The 14,957-nt window shown below is 42.9% G+C and overlaps 1 protein-coding gene across 4 annotated transcripts in view; it reads left to right on the forward strand.

Moving 5' to 3' along the window:
• The window catches only part of MYPN (myopalladin), a 290,321-nt gene that overhangs the window by 254,118 nt on the left and 21,246 nt on the right, over positions 1–14,957 (forward strand). For all 4 annotated transcript variants that reach the window (XM_073596444.1, XM_073596445.1, XM_073596446.1 and 1 more), the window contains 3 exons: positions 3,843–3,984; positions 5,959–6,180; positions 10,546–10,695. In XM_073596444.1, the coding sequence (XP_073452545.1) occupies positions 3,843–3,984; positions 5,959–6,180; positions 10,546–10,695 (514 nt within the window). The remainder of the gene's footprint in view (positions 1–3,842; positions 3,985–5,958; positions 6,181–10,545; positions 10,696–14,957) is intronic.

Below are 14,957 nucleotides of genomic sequence, written 5' to 3' on the forward strand. Positions count from 1 at the left end.
AGTCTTTTACTAAAAGTACACGTGATCTCATCACACTGTCAACGCAAGCTATCAGCTTGGCCACTTTGCGATCGGGCAGGAAGATCTGTCCTCTTTGTGTGTCGAAAATCAGGCCCAGGTACTCCATCTTTTGAGATGGTATTAATTGTCTCTTTTGAGAATTTACAAGCCAACCGAAATTGGAGAGGATCTGTAATACCCGGTCACGTTGTCGTGTCAGTTCTTCGCTTGATTGGGCTACTATCAGGATATCATCCAAGTAATGGTAGATTCTTATCTTTCTTAGACGAATGTTTGCAATGGTGGCTAGTTGCACTTTGGAGAAAACTCTGGGAGCCGTGTTGATCCCAAAAGGCAAGCATCTGAATTGATAATGGTCTTCTCCCAATGTGAATCTCAGATACCTCTGGTGGTGCTTGTTTATTGGAATGTGCAGTTACGCATCTGCCAGATAAATTGATATCAGCCAATTATCTGGCTGTATCACTGATGTATATATTGATTCTATCCTGAATCCTTGGGGATCGATGAATAGGTTCAGAGATCTTAAGTCTAAGTCTCGTCTGAGGTCCCCTGATACCTTGGGTACCAAGAAGATTGGTGAATAAACTCCTTTTCTGTGCTTTTGTAGAGGTGCTGATATAATTGCATTCTTCTAATGCAATTCGGTTACATATTCTAGCAAATATTCTCATTTCCTCCGATCTTGTGGCCAGTCTGTCTGGACGAAAATATTTAGTGGCTTATCATAAAAACAGTGTCTTGTAGCTCATTTTTATTGTCTTTTGGACCCATTGGTCCCTGACCCATTGGTCTGCCCATACCCTCCAAAAGGCTGTCAGCCTGGCGCCCATCTGAAAGAGTTGGATGGTTACACCGTCAAAAAGGGTCTTCGGCCTTCTTGGCCATCTGGGCTGCTCGTGATTTCACACCCCTGAAAAATAAGTTCTGCGTTACTCTCCATTGGCCCCTCTCATATGCCTGGCTGGGCCTATATGATCTTGCCTCTCATTTTCGCCATCACAGAGTGCTGTATGAGTCTCGCTAGCAAATTTACAAGGTCTGTGGATGCTTCTGCCAGAAAAGCTGCTATCAGACTTAGTTCTTTCAATGCCGTAATGATCCTGGCCCTCTCCACTCCAGATCTTAGTGCTGTCTCCACGTTTGTGACTCATACCTTTAAGGACCTACAAATGGAGGTCAGCGCTATGATCGAAAGACAGGCTGCACCTGCCACCGAGTATATCTTCTTAGGATCTGCGTCTGCTCGCCTATCCATTGGGTCCTTAAAGGTGGTGGAGTCTTCTAAGGGAAGAGATACCTGCCTTGCCAGGCATTGCAAGGCTGTGCCCACCCCTGGCGGTGTCTCCCAAAAATCGTCATTGGTGGCTGTAAATGGATATAGCTTAGTAAAACGATTTTGGGTATTTGTTTTGTTCTTAGGTTTTTCCCATTCATCCTCAAAAAATTCTCGGATTTCCATCATAAACGGAAATGTTGCTCCCTGCTTTTTCAGGTTTGGAAAGTATCTCTTTATCTTTTCTGGAGACTGAGAGTCTTACTCCTATTCTATGGCTTCCTTTATAGCAGATATATGGATCTATAAATTGAATATCGAACAAACGTTTGTAAAATTCCTTAGATATTTCCAGCACTGGAGACAACCACTGTCTGTTCTGGGGTACCTCTTGTTTTAGGCCTACTCTTCGGCGTGCTTGTATTAGCAACTAGATGTATACTATCGGCTACGGCTGCCTGGATATAATCCTTGATTCTTATCGCCTCCACCTCCTTATCTGTGGACTTCTTTAATGCACTCGGCACACAGGAGTTTTCCGGGTCCCAACACAGGCCCTCAGCAGGCTGCCCCTCGGACTTCTTTAGCTCTGCAGCTGGAGATTTACTGCAGCGAGGCCCGCCTGGGGAGTGAGGCATATGGCTAGAGTGTGGTTCTGGTTGCAGTGAAATTGAGCGTTGGATCTTTTCCTTTCATAAATGTTTCTTTTTAGGGCTTTTGCTCCAAAAAGACAAACACCTAGTCAGTCTGGTGTAAAGCACTCTTTCCCTGTCCCTCATAGCCCCCTCCTACCTTTCCGACTATCTTCGTACCTTGTGTAGCTGTGGAAAGCTCATAGCTAAAGATAAAAAAGTAAGATTAGTATAAACTTTTTTTATTTTCCAGCCCTTTAAGATTTCTTCATAGCTTACCGGCAATAAGGCGGTAATTTCACCAGGTCACACCAGAGCGAAAGTGTCAGGGCACCAACAGCAATAGAAGTGCTCAAGGACCAGGCAGCTCTGCCAGTGCTTCACATGGCCACAGGAATTTTCACTGGCACATAACCAATGTGCACCGGTGCACACGCATTCACAGTGGTGAATGGGTGTGCGCGTGTGCGCACAAGTGTGCGCCGGACCGCGCATGCGCGCTGGTGCTCAGACATGCACGTCCCAATCTAGTTTTGGTGCCAATGAGCCTTTATAAGGAAGTCTGTCAGTGATTACAGTTGCTGGTTGATCTTTGGCTCCTCCAGTGTGTTACCTCTATGATATTCCTGTTCCTGTGTCTCCTGTTACCGACCCGGCTTGACCTTGACCTCCTCCTGCTTCCTGTGTTTGAGGTCAGCTATCCACCTAACCACGTCTGCCACCCACCTGGCTCCTGACCGTGGCTTCCTCCAACCTTGCTCCATTTTTGGCACTATCCCAGACCTGCAACATCTCACGGGCGCCACCTGTCTGCTGACTCCACTCCAACACACCAGCTGTACACTGAAACTTCCTGCACACAGTCCAGCAGGCGACCCATGCTACTTTGGGCCTGACCTCTCCTGTTTCACCCTCAGGGGGGTCTGGAACTTAGCCGCAAGGGAAGCCCTCACTCCGTTGGCCTCCAACACCTGGTACATGATAGAAAGCCTGCAGGTGAGAGGCAATGAAGCAGAGGCTCCACCGGGTGACAGCAGAGAGCTTATTGAAGATCAGGAAGGGGAAAAGAGAATAAGAAAAAACTTAAGCACACTAAAAATGGCCAGAACCGGATCTACACCGCCCAGAGCATTCAGCAGCCTCACTGCACACTGACCTACACAGTGGGCTGCTGTCACTGTGGCATTCCGTGCCGCCACCATTGCGGCTTCCAGTTTTATGCAGGGCAGTTGCTAAACAATGCCTGTTGCTTACTATCCTAGCCCGCCCCACTCATGACATCAGCGCCAGCCTACAGAATAGCAGAGGAGAGCGGCTGAGTAGCCCTAGTAGAGCACACGAGAGACAGATGAGAGAAGGATCCTGCTAATAGCACGCCACAGCCATAGAAATTTAAAGTTCTTTAAGCCATCTATGCCTGTGGCCCCATCACTAAGGGTGTCTGGGTTTTTAAGAGGATTTACCTCTATCACTCTGGACCTTCAAACCCCAGGAGAGGCTGAACCTGGGTGGGGAGGTTCGGCAGGGGGGAGCGCCATGCTTTCTCTCTCTATTTCCATGTTTCTGGTGGCCTGGAGTCAACCAAAAAAGGAGAACAAGAGGGAGCGGGAGGGACTCTGTTTATGTGCTAGGGTAAAGATGGTGCTGAGTGTCCATAAGAGGAGTAAACCCAGGTGTGCTGATGTGAAGCTGGCCAGGATAACTAAAAACAGATTTAGTTTAAAAAAAACAAACAAGAAAACTAAATGTGCAGATGTTCAAGTAATCATGTCTATACCCCTGTATTGGTAGATGTCTAATATCTTTAGTCAACAGAATGCAGTTTTAGATCATTTTATTCTGTTCCTAGAACTAGATGTGATTCAAATAACAGATTATAATATAGTAACAATACAATGTCTTTTTAATCCCAGGCCTCTTCAAGCTACACTAAAGAAAAATTTAAATCTTGTAAGGTTTACACCTCAAGATCAAATTCGTGAAAATAAGAATTTGGTGGTACGGGAGTTAGAAAAGAAACTCTCATTTAGAGAGGATGCACTCCCTCGGCAACAGGTGTGTAATGTCTATTATATAGTGATTATGTCATCCTCTTGAAAATGTTCACTGCTTGGCTTTCATGCTAATCCTGTGGCTTTAAAGTAGATTTAAACCCTAACTTCATGATTCCACTCCCAGCATCTTAAAGCCACTTCCTGTCTACATGCACTCACACTAGTGTCAGCTCCTCTGCACTGGCTTCCTGACAATGGCAGCAGTGGACAATACCTGTATGCCTGTATATCAGCATGACCACTTATAATCTCAATCAGAGATGCACAAGATAAGGTGACAATGCAGGAGCACAATTAGGAGGCAGGAGCAAATGAACACTTTGTAACAGGAAGTGCCTAAACAAGGAATTACCTGGTAGGATAACCAGGTGTTATTTTAGGATTAACCTGTCATGAAAAAAATCTGGAGTGGGGTGCCATTGCAGGGAATATTTTCCTGGCTGTTTATTTTGACACCTTATGTCCCATTTTTTCTGAGTGGTCCAGAACAAGTATGTATATTAAGATAGTTTTCGAAAAATCAACTTTTCAAAAGTTGAGGATTTTCACTTCAGTAGCGATTCTATGTTAGACAGACTAGCAGAAAACGGAAAATTTAATTACAGATACTTACCATCATTTTCCATTCCTAATGGCTCCATGTCAGCACATCTGGGTATGGGTCCTGCCCCCCATGCCTCCAGAACCTAACTCATAAATTTGAGCCCACCTACAGCCTCGGCGTTCTGTAACTAGTCCTACCAAGCTGGGTGGGAATAGCGGTGACATGGAACTTGTCAGGAAAGGAAAATTACGGTAAGTATCTGTGATTCAATTTTCTATTTTTCCTGATGGCTCCATGTCAGTACAGCTGGGAACTAACTAGCCACACAGGGGAGGGATAATGCTACACACTCCTTAGTTCTGGCTAAAAGCAGATGCCAGGATGCCTCTGCCAAATTCAACTGTCATTGAGGCTGCTTCTATATTGACACCCACGTAGCTGCCATGCATATCATCTCTGGGAACAATCGGCCTGCTGCCACTCACAAGGTCGAGACCCTTCTGGTGGAGAGTGCTGTGATCCCCCTGGCATAGCCAATCCTTTCAACTTGTAGGCCTAGGAGATGAGCTTCACCAACCAAGAGGTAATAATCTTGTTTGAAGCCGTAAAATCATTGTGCGCTCCACCTGGAATCCTGGAATAACAAATAGGTGCTCCGACTTCCTGATGCCAGAAGTCACCTTGATGTAACATTTTAAAGCTTTGTCCACATCCAATGGGCTAACTTCTTGGGTACTCCCCAAAAGGGACATAGGAAGGACAACTTCTTGTGTGATATGGACTCTGAAGGCTACTTTAGGCACAAATTCGAGCATTGGCATGAGTACCACCCTGTCCGGGAAATGGTAAGAAAAGGTTCTTTAAACCCCAAGGTCGCTAATATCAACATTATTCTGGCTGATGCAATTGCCACAAGGAAAGCAGTTTTCAGCGAGAGGTACCACAGGGGGTCACTTTGGTTGAAGGCATCTGATGCAAAAAAGTCCAACACCAATAGGAGATCTCACTTCGGGAGCATCAATCCCTTACAGAGGTTTCAACGAAATTGCAACTTGAAGAACAGTATAATTAAAGTGTTACTAAACCCACAACAGTAGCATTAGTCTATATATGCAGTAAAGTAGGCTCGCTATATTCATTGTGGAACCTAAGGGGTTAATACTCTGCATTGTGTAAAAAGGCTGTTTGATCCTGTCTCCTCTGATCCTCTCCTCCTTTGCCTGTCCTCAATATATTACCTGGTAATACAGAGCCAGGGACAGGCTGCACAAGCTCAGTTTGGTGTGCATTGCTAGAGAGTTTTTTTTTTTTTTTCTTGGGCACAGGACCAATCAGTACTGTGCAGATAGAGGGTCAGGGGTCCTGCAGTCAGTGCAGAAAGAAAACTCCTCCTACAAGCTTTAACCAGCTGTTAAATTTCCATACTTGTAGGAATATAAAATATCAAGTTTCGAACAGAGGCTGATGAATGAGATAGAATTTCGCTTGGAGCGTACCCCGGTAGATGAATCAGATGATGAAGTAGAACATGATGAGATCCCTACAGGAAAATGCATTGCACCTATCTTCGATCGTAGACTGAAACATTTCCGTGTTGTAGAAGGTGCATCAGTCACATTTACGTGCAAAGTTGTTGGGATACCTATACCCAAAGTAAGTGAAATAGTTTGGAGCGCTTAAAGAGAATGAATAGTGTTTTACATATGTTTTCTCGAATGTAATATGTTCAGGAGTAGACAATAGTTCTTTTATATACATTTATTCAAGTGTAACTGCATTTAAATGTTTCACATTTACCCTTTTGTAGCCAGCTGGTGGCAAGTCCAAATCTGATGCTCCTGAATTTCAGAGTAATGATTTTCTGTTGTGCTGTAGTGTACAGAATTACAGGATCTCAGGACACACATAGAACTTAGCGAGTGCAAAACCTATTGCAGCTGTGCATGGTAGCCAATCAGCTTCTAATATTAGCTTGTTCAATTAAGCTTTGACAAAAATAAAACTGGCAGCTGATTGGTTTCTATGCAGAGCTGCACCGTATTTTGCACTCTCCAGTTTTAGTCTGGAATTAGTTTTAGTCAGTTTCCAGTCTCCTCTGGATCTTCTGTCTTTCTTCTAAGATAGCACGGCATGCACTGCATATATGAGAGAATGAAAACATCCTGAATCCAATGTTTAAAGTGGTTGTAAAGTGACAAGGTTTTATACCTTTGTGCATTCTATGTCCTCCACAGCCCCCCCCTACCCAATACTTACCTGAGCCCCCTCTCAATCCAGTGATCTCCACAAGAGTCTTGGCTCTCCAGTGAATCGCACTCCTGATTGTCTTTTACCAGCAGTGAGAGCCATTGGCGCCCGCGGCTGTTAATCACAGCCACGGCAGGAGGGGGGCCAGGAGCACTGACATGGAACCCGAGAAGAGGAGAATCTGGGCTGCTCTGTGCAAAATAACGTGTTTGTTATTTAAAAAAACAAAAAAACAAGATTTTAACACTGCTTTAATTTTAAAATAGATTTTTATAAATGTCTATCAGCTTATACAGTTTAAAAATACATAAATACAGTTAACCTAAAACCACTGTAGTGTCTTCTTAAATTATTGGATAAGCCACTTCTGGCTGTTATCACCACACCAGTGTAAAAAATAAAGCATACTTGTATCTTTATCTGTGATAATCTTTTTAGGTCACATTCGACCAATCTACTAAAGTGGTAGTTAACTCTGTGCTACCAATTGTACCTACAGGTAAGCCTATAATGAGGCTTACCTGTAGGTACTGTGAATATCTCCTACACATGCACAGTTTAGGAGAGATTCAGACTGCATGCAGCCAATGACATCAGCAGCGCATGCCCTCTAAAGATCTAGCTTATAGGACCGGACGTTCAAAACCCATGCCAGAAACGGCGGCTCCCATGCACATGCGCGAGGGTGAGGTCATTGCGGCTCCAGCCAATAACATAGCCGGAGCTCGCAAACCAGAAAGACAGAGGAGGGAACATGTCAGCCCTCTCAGAGGTGACTTTACAGCACTGGAGAGCTTTTGTTCCAAGGTGAGTATTTCATAATGTGCTAGTATGCGATGCATACTAGCACATTATGCCATTGCCTTGCAGGTTTTTTTTTTTAAGCATTGGCTGTTTGTAACCGCTTTAACTAGACATTAAAGGAGAAGAACAGCCAAAGCTTGTTTGGCTGTACCTCTCCTGTGGATCACAGGAGTGCAATTTGTCCTGCACTCCTGTGACCTATTTTCAGCTGACAGCGGGCTGAAGCCTGCTGTTGGCTGACATCACAGAGCCAGTCTAGGCTGGGGAAAGATCATGACCATATGGTCAGGATCCAGCCAGGAGCCTGAACTGGCACCTGGCTCAGCCTCTCAGCGACCTGCTGAGAGCCTGAGCTAACCGCTCCTGCCCCCTCCACAGCCCAATGCTGCATTGAGCGCACAGGGGGCAAGCAGAGCAGACAGCAATGACTCACAGGGCACTGAGAACTGATCGATCAGCGGTCTTTGATCGCTTGGTTCTCAGTCTTAGTGCTGGTTCACACTGATGCAAATTTGTTGCAAATTTGATGCGTTACAAAAAGCCTAGATTTGCATGTCATGCAAAAACAATGTTCAATGAGAGTCATTCACATCTATGCATTGTGATTGCTATGCGAATGCAATGCAGCAACAAAAAGAGTCTTGTGTGAGTTTTTCCTCTCCATAGACATCAATGGAAAATGACATGAAATTGCATCTTGTGTTCAGATGTGTGCGAATACTGCTTTTCCTGTGTAGATTTTTACATATCCCCCCCTTGCAGAAATCGCAGCTGCTCCTAATACCATCCGAAAAACGCATTCAATTTGCATTACATCTACACTGTCCTTAGCACAAATCTCAATGCAAAATCGCACTGAACTCCAGAAAAAATTTGCATGTGAATCGCACCCATTCACATTGCATAAGTGTGAACCCAGACTTTGAGCCGGCGGGGGAAAGATGCTGCATCCACCTAGGTAAGTATGATTTCTATAAAAATAAAATAAAAAAAACATTCTTCTCTTGTAAAAACCAAACCTAGAATGTCTTCAGTATCTGTATCATTATAACAAACAGAAACTTTTGGTATAAATGACAGTCATATGTAGCAATAGTGTGTGAAATAAAGTACAACTAAAGGCAAAGGTTTTTTTTTTTTTGGATAGCGTAGCTGTTAGAGTTATTTTCTTACCATCTTTGTCCCATTGGGAAGATTTCCCTTTATGTCCTGTCCCATAGCCAGACAGGAAATGAGTGGTAATCCCTCCAAAATGAGAGAAATCCTGGTTGTCACCAGGGTCACCAATACTAGTTTCCCCATTGGAAGGTTCCATTCTATTCTGGTTCTGGTGACCACTCAAACTTTATTTTTACTCTCAGTAATAATGAAAAACGGACAAATAGAGGCAATAAATCTCCCTTACAGCAGTAAAAATGCAACAGAGGTTGCAATCCCTCTCCACTCTATCCAAAACTTAAATCAGAATGCTTTTTTTAGGTATACTTTAGGTATACTCAGAGGTGGCCTCATATTTAGCACTAGACATGAGTAATAAGAGCAGGCTTCATAAGAAAAATGGGGTTTATTTGTAATTATGGTGTAGTGCTAGTTGTACAGCCTCCATCTACTTAAAGTGATTGTAAAGTCTTGTTTTGTTTTTATTTAAAATAAAAAACATGTTATACTTACTTGCTCTGTGCAGTGGTTTTGCACAGAGCAGCATGGATCCTCCTCTTCTCGGGTCCCTCTTTGGTGCTCCTGGCCCCTCCCTCCTGTCGAGTGCCCCCACAGCAAACAGCTTTCTATGGGGGCACCCGACCCGAGTCACAGCTCTGTGTGTCCATTCAGACACAGAGCCCCGACCCGGCCCCGCTCTCCCCCTGGCTAACTGACATTGATTGACAGCTGCGGGAGCCAATGGCGCTGCTGCTGTGTCTCAGCCAATCAGGAGCAGAGCCCGGATGGCTAACACTCGTGGACATCGCTGGAGAGAGATGGGGCTCAGGTAAGTATTAGGAGTGCTGGGGAGGCTGCTACAAACAGAAGGTTTTTTATCTTAATGCATAGAATGCATTAGGACAAAAAACTTTCTGCTTTTACAATTCATTTTTATTTTAAAGGGCCAGATCCTGGTTGGCAGAGTCAGCCCTTGGCTTCTTATAGGTCTTGGATATTCAACAGAAAAATCTGTGTTGCATTTTCTGATATAGAATAAATGAAAAATAAATATGCAGACCCAGGATTTAATTGTAGAGATATTACCAATATGGTTCTCGAAGGTTCCCAATGGTTCTCGAAGGTTCCCACTGCTAAGTGGTTTAAAGTGATTGTAAAGGTTCGTTTTTTTTTATATAACATGTTATACTTACCTGCTCTGTGTAAGGGTTACTTTTCTTCTGGGGTGCCCCAGCGGCGCTCCTGGCTCCTCCTCTTCAATGGGTGCCCCCACAGAGAGCCGCTTTCCATGGGGGCACACATGCGGGTGCTATCACAAGTCCTGCTGCTGTGTCCATTGACACAGACAGCAGGACTCGGCCCCGCCCCCACTCTTGTGTCACTGGATTTGATTGAGAGCAGCGGAAGCCAATGGCTCCTGCTGCTCTCAATCTATCCAATGAGGAACGGAAACAGCGCCTGGAGCTACTGTGCTTGTGCTCATCGCTGGAATTGACAGGTTGAGGTAAGAAAAAGGGGGGGGGGGCTCTGGGGGAGGCTGCAGCACAGAAGGTTTTTCACCTAAATGCATTAAGGTAAAAAAAAACGTGGAGACTTTACAATCACTTTAACTCTCCAGCATCTACCAAAAAAAACAAGATCAACTTTGTGTACACTGCCCATAAATGAAATGGCAAAATCCACTACAGCCTGTACTGAGCTAGAGGTCACAGCACCGGATTTACCAATCTCTGATCACCTGTACTGTTTTTAAATGTAACAGGTTAAAGCTAATGTTATATTATGTTTTTGACATTGTAACTGTTTTAGGTATACTGGTTTAAAGATGGGAAACAGATTTCAAAGAAAAATGAACACTGTAAAATGAGGAGAGAAGCAGATGGATCATGTTCTTTACATATAGAATTTGCCAATAATGATGATGATGGAAATTATACAATCATGGCTGCAAATCCTCAGGTAACATGAACAGCTTTTATGTGCAATTTAAATATTATGTACATTTTCTTAGTGTTTCTAAGAAAAACGTTTTTTTTTTTCAAGATTATTAGATACAAATTCATTTTTTAACACCAGTAATCTGCATTTAACCTCCCTGGTGGTATGATTATTTCAGATTTTAGGTGCTGAAAGCGGTACAATTATTTTGCATGGAAATTTGGCGTTTTATATTGTAGGCCTGAAATTCTAATGGGGCGTACACACGGTCGGACTTTTCAGCTACAAAAGTCCGACAGCCTGTCCGACAGACTTTCAACGGACTTTCGACGGACTTGCGGCGGACTTTCTAACGAACAGACTTGCCTACACACGATCACACAAAAGTCCCTCTAATTCTTACATGATGACGTACACCGGACTAAAATAAGGAAGTTGATAGCCAGTAGCCAATAGCTGCCCTAGCGTGGGTTTTTGTCCGTCAGACTAGCATACAGACGAGCGGATTTTTCGACCGGACTCGAGTCCGTCGGAAAGATTTGAAGCATGTTTCAAATCTAAAGTCCGTCGGATTTGAGGCTGAAAAAGTCCGTTGAAAGTCCGGAGAAGCCCACACACGATCGGATTACCAGCCAGCTTTAGTCCGTCAGCGTCCGTTGGACTTTTGTAGACGAAAAGTCCGACCGTGTGTACGCGGCATTAGGAATAATTCTCTTAAATCTGTCCAAACCAGAGTCTAGTAGACATCCCGAGTATGATAAAGTTTGAAAAACAAAATAATAAATTATAATATAATAAATAACTATAAATAATCATACCAAATAATAATATAATAATAATAAAAATGATTCAATAATGTAATCAAATCAAAAACACTGAAATTTGCTCAGTTGCAGAATTGTCACTTTCGTTACTTTTATGCCGCGTACACACGGTCGGACTTTTCGTCTACAAAAGTCCGACAGCCTGTCCGACATACTTCCGACGTACCTTCGGCGGACTTGCGGCAGACTTTCTTACGAACGGACTTGCGCACACACGACCACACAAAAGTACGACAGCCTAGTACGCGGTGATGTACACCAAGTCCGACGAGACTATAAAACGGAAGTTCAATAGCCCGTACGACACCCTTTGGGCTCCTTCTGCTAATCTCGTGTTTATCTCGTGTTAGTAGAAGTTTGGTGAGAGACGATTCGCGCTTGTGAGACTCGTATTTTTCAGTTCGTTTTAACTGTTGTTCAGTCTGTGCTTGTGAGGTTTGTATCTGCTTTTCAGTGCGTTTGGTCAGTTGGCATTGAGAAATCTTTGTTTTATTGGCCGCTCGTTCCTGATTTTCAGGTCGTTCTTCACAGGCCTTGCTGTTCTTCAGTGCGTTCTGTTTAGTGCGTTCTGACCAGCCGACCATTTTGAAGCCATGTTACCTGTACGTACTCGTCGTAGAGCTCGTGCATTGTATGTGCTTGGTGCTGTAGTTTATTCTTCAGCCCAAGACCAGTCCATGAACAGGGCGAGGAGGAGTTCATGGACCAAGAATTGGTTGCTTCAGCGTGACCAGTTCTGTCACATGCCTTTGCTCCGTGAGATCCGTGAGAATAATCCTGAGGATTTCAGGAACTTTCTCCGGATGACGGACCCCGTTTTTGACCGTTTGTTGGCTTTGCTGACCCCCTATATCAGCAGGCAGGATACCTGCATGAGGCAAGCCATCACTCCGGAGCAGAGGCTGGTCGCTACCTTGCGGTATTTGGCCACAGGGAGAAGCCTGCAGGACCTTAAGTTCTCGACAGGCATCTCCCCCCAGGCTCTGGGGATCATTATCCCAGAGACCTGTTCTGCCATCATACAGGTCCTGCAGAAGGACTATATTAAGGTAAGATATTTTTCTTTTATTAGCATCACATGTTCTTTTATGTAATCTTTGATAATGTGATGTATTTCTTGCTTCAAACACTACTTACCATCATTGCAATATAGTGTGAATGTCCCCTTTTTATCCTCACACATGCTGGAATTTTTTCCTGTTATTTTTTGTCATGCATGTATATTTTCCTTCAATAACCTACCTTCCCAGCATGAAGTGATGGGAACATATCCACCTAGTCTACTCATTTGGAATGTATTTTGTTTGAGTGTATTTAGTGTGCTGCTAATGAGCAATTATCTAGATTTCACAACCCCCCCCCCCCCCCCACCTAAACTCACTCCAAATAGTGTGCTGCTAATGAGCAATTATCTAGATTTCACAACCCCCCCACCCCCACCCTCGTTAAAATTTGCTGGAATGTTCTGTGGTGTTGATTTGTCTAAAGCAAATATATGTTGCACTTTGCAAAATGCATGTGCACTCTACAAGTGCATTTGTTCCAGTGCTTTAGTAAATGAGCAGAAGCTCTGCTGATTTCCATCATCAAATCATATGCAAGCCTCAAAGTGTTTTCATTAATTGCCCTTGCATGTGATTGTGTACTCCTTGCAACATGAATGCCTTTTTACATTACCTCATTTACTGTAAGCTGGTTAGCAACTGCACCTGCAGAGTGCGACAACTGCAGTCTTGTAGCCTTTTTAGTCCCTAAATTCCTGCGTGTCCTAAAAGTAATTTTTTTTAGGGATTTCACAACCCCCTAAAATGTAATCAATGTTCCATCAGAGGGGGTGAGCAATCTGATAAGTGTGCCTTTCCATATTAGTTATTCCAGAACAATTAAATTATTGAATGTTATACTGATGCTGGGGAATAATGTTTTTAATTGTCTAATTTTCTTGCAATGTTAGCTTCAAAATTAATTGATTTTGGTTTTCTTGTTTGATTTCCCAGTTTCCTTCAACGCCACAGGAATGGCAGACTGTGGCATCCCATTTTGCCAGCCGTTGGGACTTTCCCAATTGTGGAGGGGCTATAGATGGGAAACATGTCCACATTGTGCCACCACCCCATTCGGGGTCATATTATTTTAATTATAAGGGGTTCCACAGTATTGTTTTAATGGCGGTGGTGTCGGCACACTATGATTTTTTATATGTGGACGTGGGGAAGAATGACCGGATGTCGGATGGAGGAGTATTTGCCCAGACGGAGTTCTGCCAGCGTCTCCAGAGTGGTGGCCTGGGATTGCCACCTGATGAGGATAACGTGGAAGGACTCCCCTTTGTCTTCATTGCCGATGAAGCCTTTGCTCTCAGCAAGCACCTCATGAGGCCATTCCCCCAAAGAACCCTCACCCCGGAGAGGAGGGTTTTTAATTACCGGCTGGCCAGAGCTAGAAGAGTGGTTGAGAATGCGTTTGGAATTCTGGCCAGCCGGTTCCGCCTGTTTCAAACAGCCATTAATTTGGCGGAATACAAACTTAATTTTATCATTTTATCGTGCTGCATTCTGCACAACTTTTTAAATAAGCATTCTCCAAATTATATAGGCACAGTTGGGCCTGAGGCCGGACAAATAGAAGCCAACCTTACAGGCCTGGATACTGTCCGTACTGGCTTGGCCCCCCAAAGTGCCCGTCAAGTTAGACAGCAATATGTTAATTATTTTATGGGTAGGGGGGCCATTGCAATGGGCCAGGATATATAATTTTTGACAATAAAAAAATTATTGATGAAATCTTGCATTATATTTATTGCTTGCCTTTCTTTTGGGCTGTCTCCTAGGTTATGGTCGAGCAGTTGTAGTGCCAACTGTATTGTAATTTTAAATGTCTAAATAAGCTCCATTGCCACTGTAAACAACTTTTTTACAATTATAACTAAAATGATACTGAGCCTTGAAATAACAAACCACACATTTATTTAATTCCTATAAGGAGATGTTTTTATTAATGGTTGTTATGCATTCAGTTCTGCATTTAGTAGAAAATGTTCATAGACAAAAATAGAATGATATCTTAATAATGTAGCAAAATATAATTAGATCTAAATATTTATACCTAATCCACAAAAAAATATTTTTGACTTTTTGATTTTCACAAACAGGCTTATTTTTTTGTTTTGGGAAAATCAAGTTTTGTTTGGTTTTTTTTTTTTTTAAAGCAATTTTTTTGTTTGTTTTTTTTTTTTATCAAGTTATTTGTGTTTTTATTATTTTTTTTTAATAAAGTTTGTATATTATTTTTTTTGGTTTTTTCAAATCAAGTTTTTTAATTTTTTTGGTTTTTTGAAAATCAAGTTTTTTAATTTTTTTGGTTTTTTGAAAATCAAGTTTTTTAATTTTTTTGGTTTTTTGAAAATCAAGTTTTTTAATTTTTTTTGGTTTTTTAAAATCAAGTTTTTTAATTTTTTTT

The sequence above is a fragment of the Aquarana catesbeiana genome, linkage group LG08 (genome assembly GCF_042186555.1).
Source record: "Aquarana catesbeiana isolate 2022-GZ linkage group LG08, ASM4218655v1, whole genome shotgun sequence".
In the NCBI taxonomy this organism is placed as follows: domain Eukaryota; kingdom Metazoa; phylum Chordata; class Amphibia; order Anura; family Ranidae; genus Aquarana; species Aquarana catesbeiana.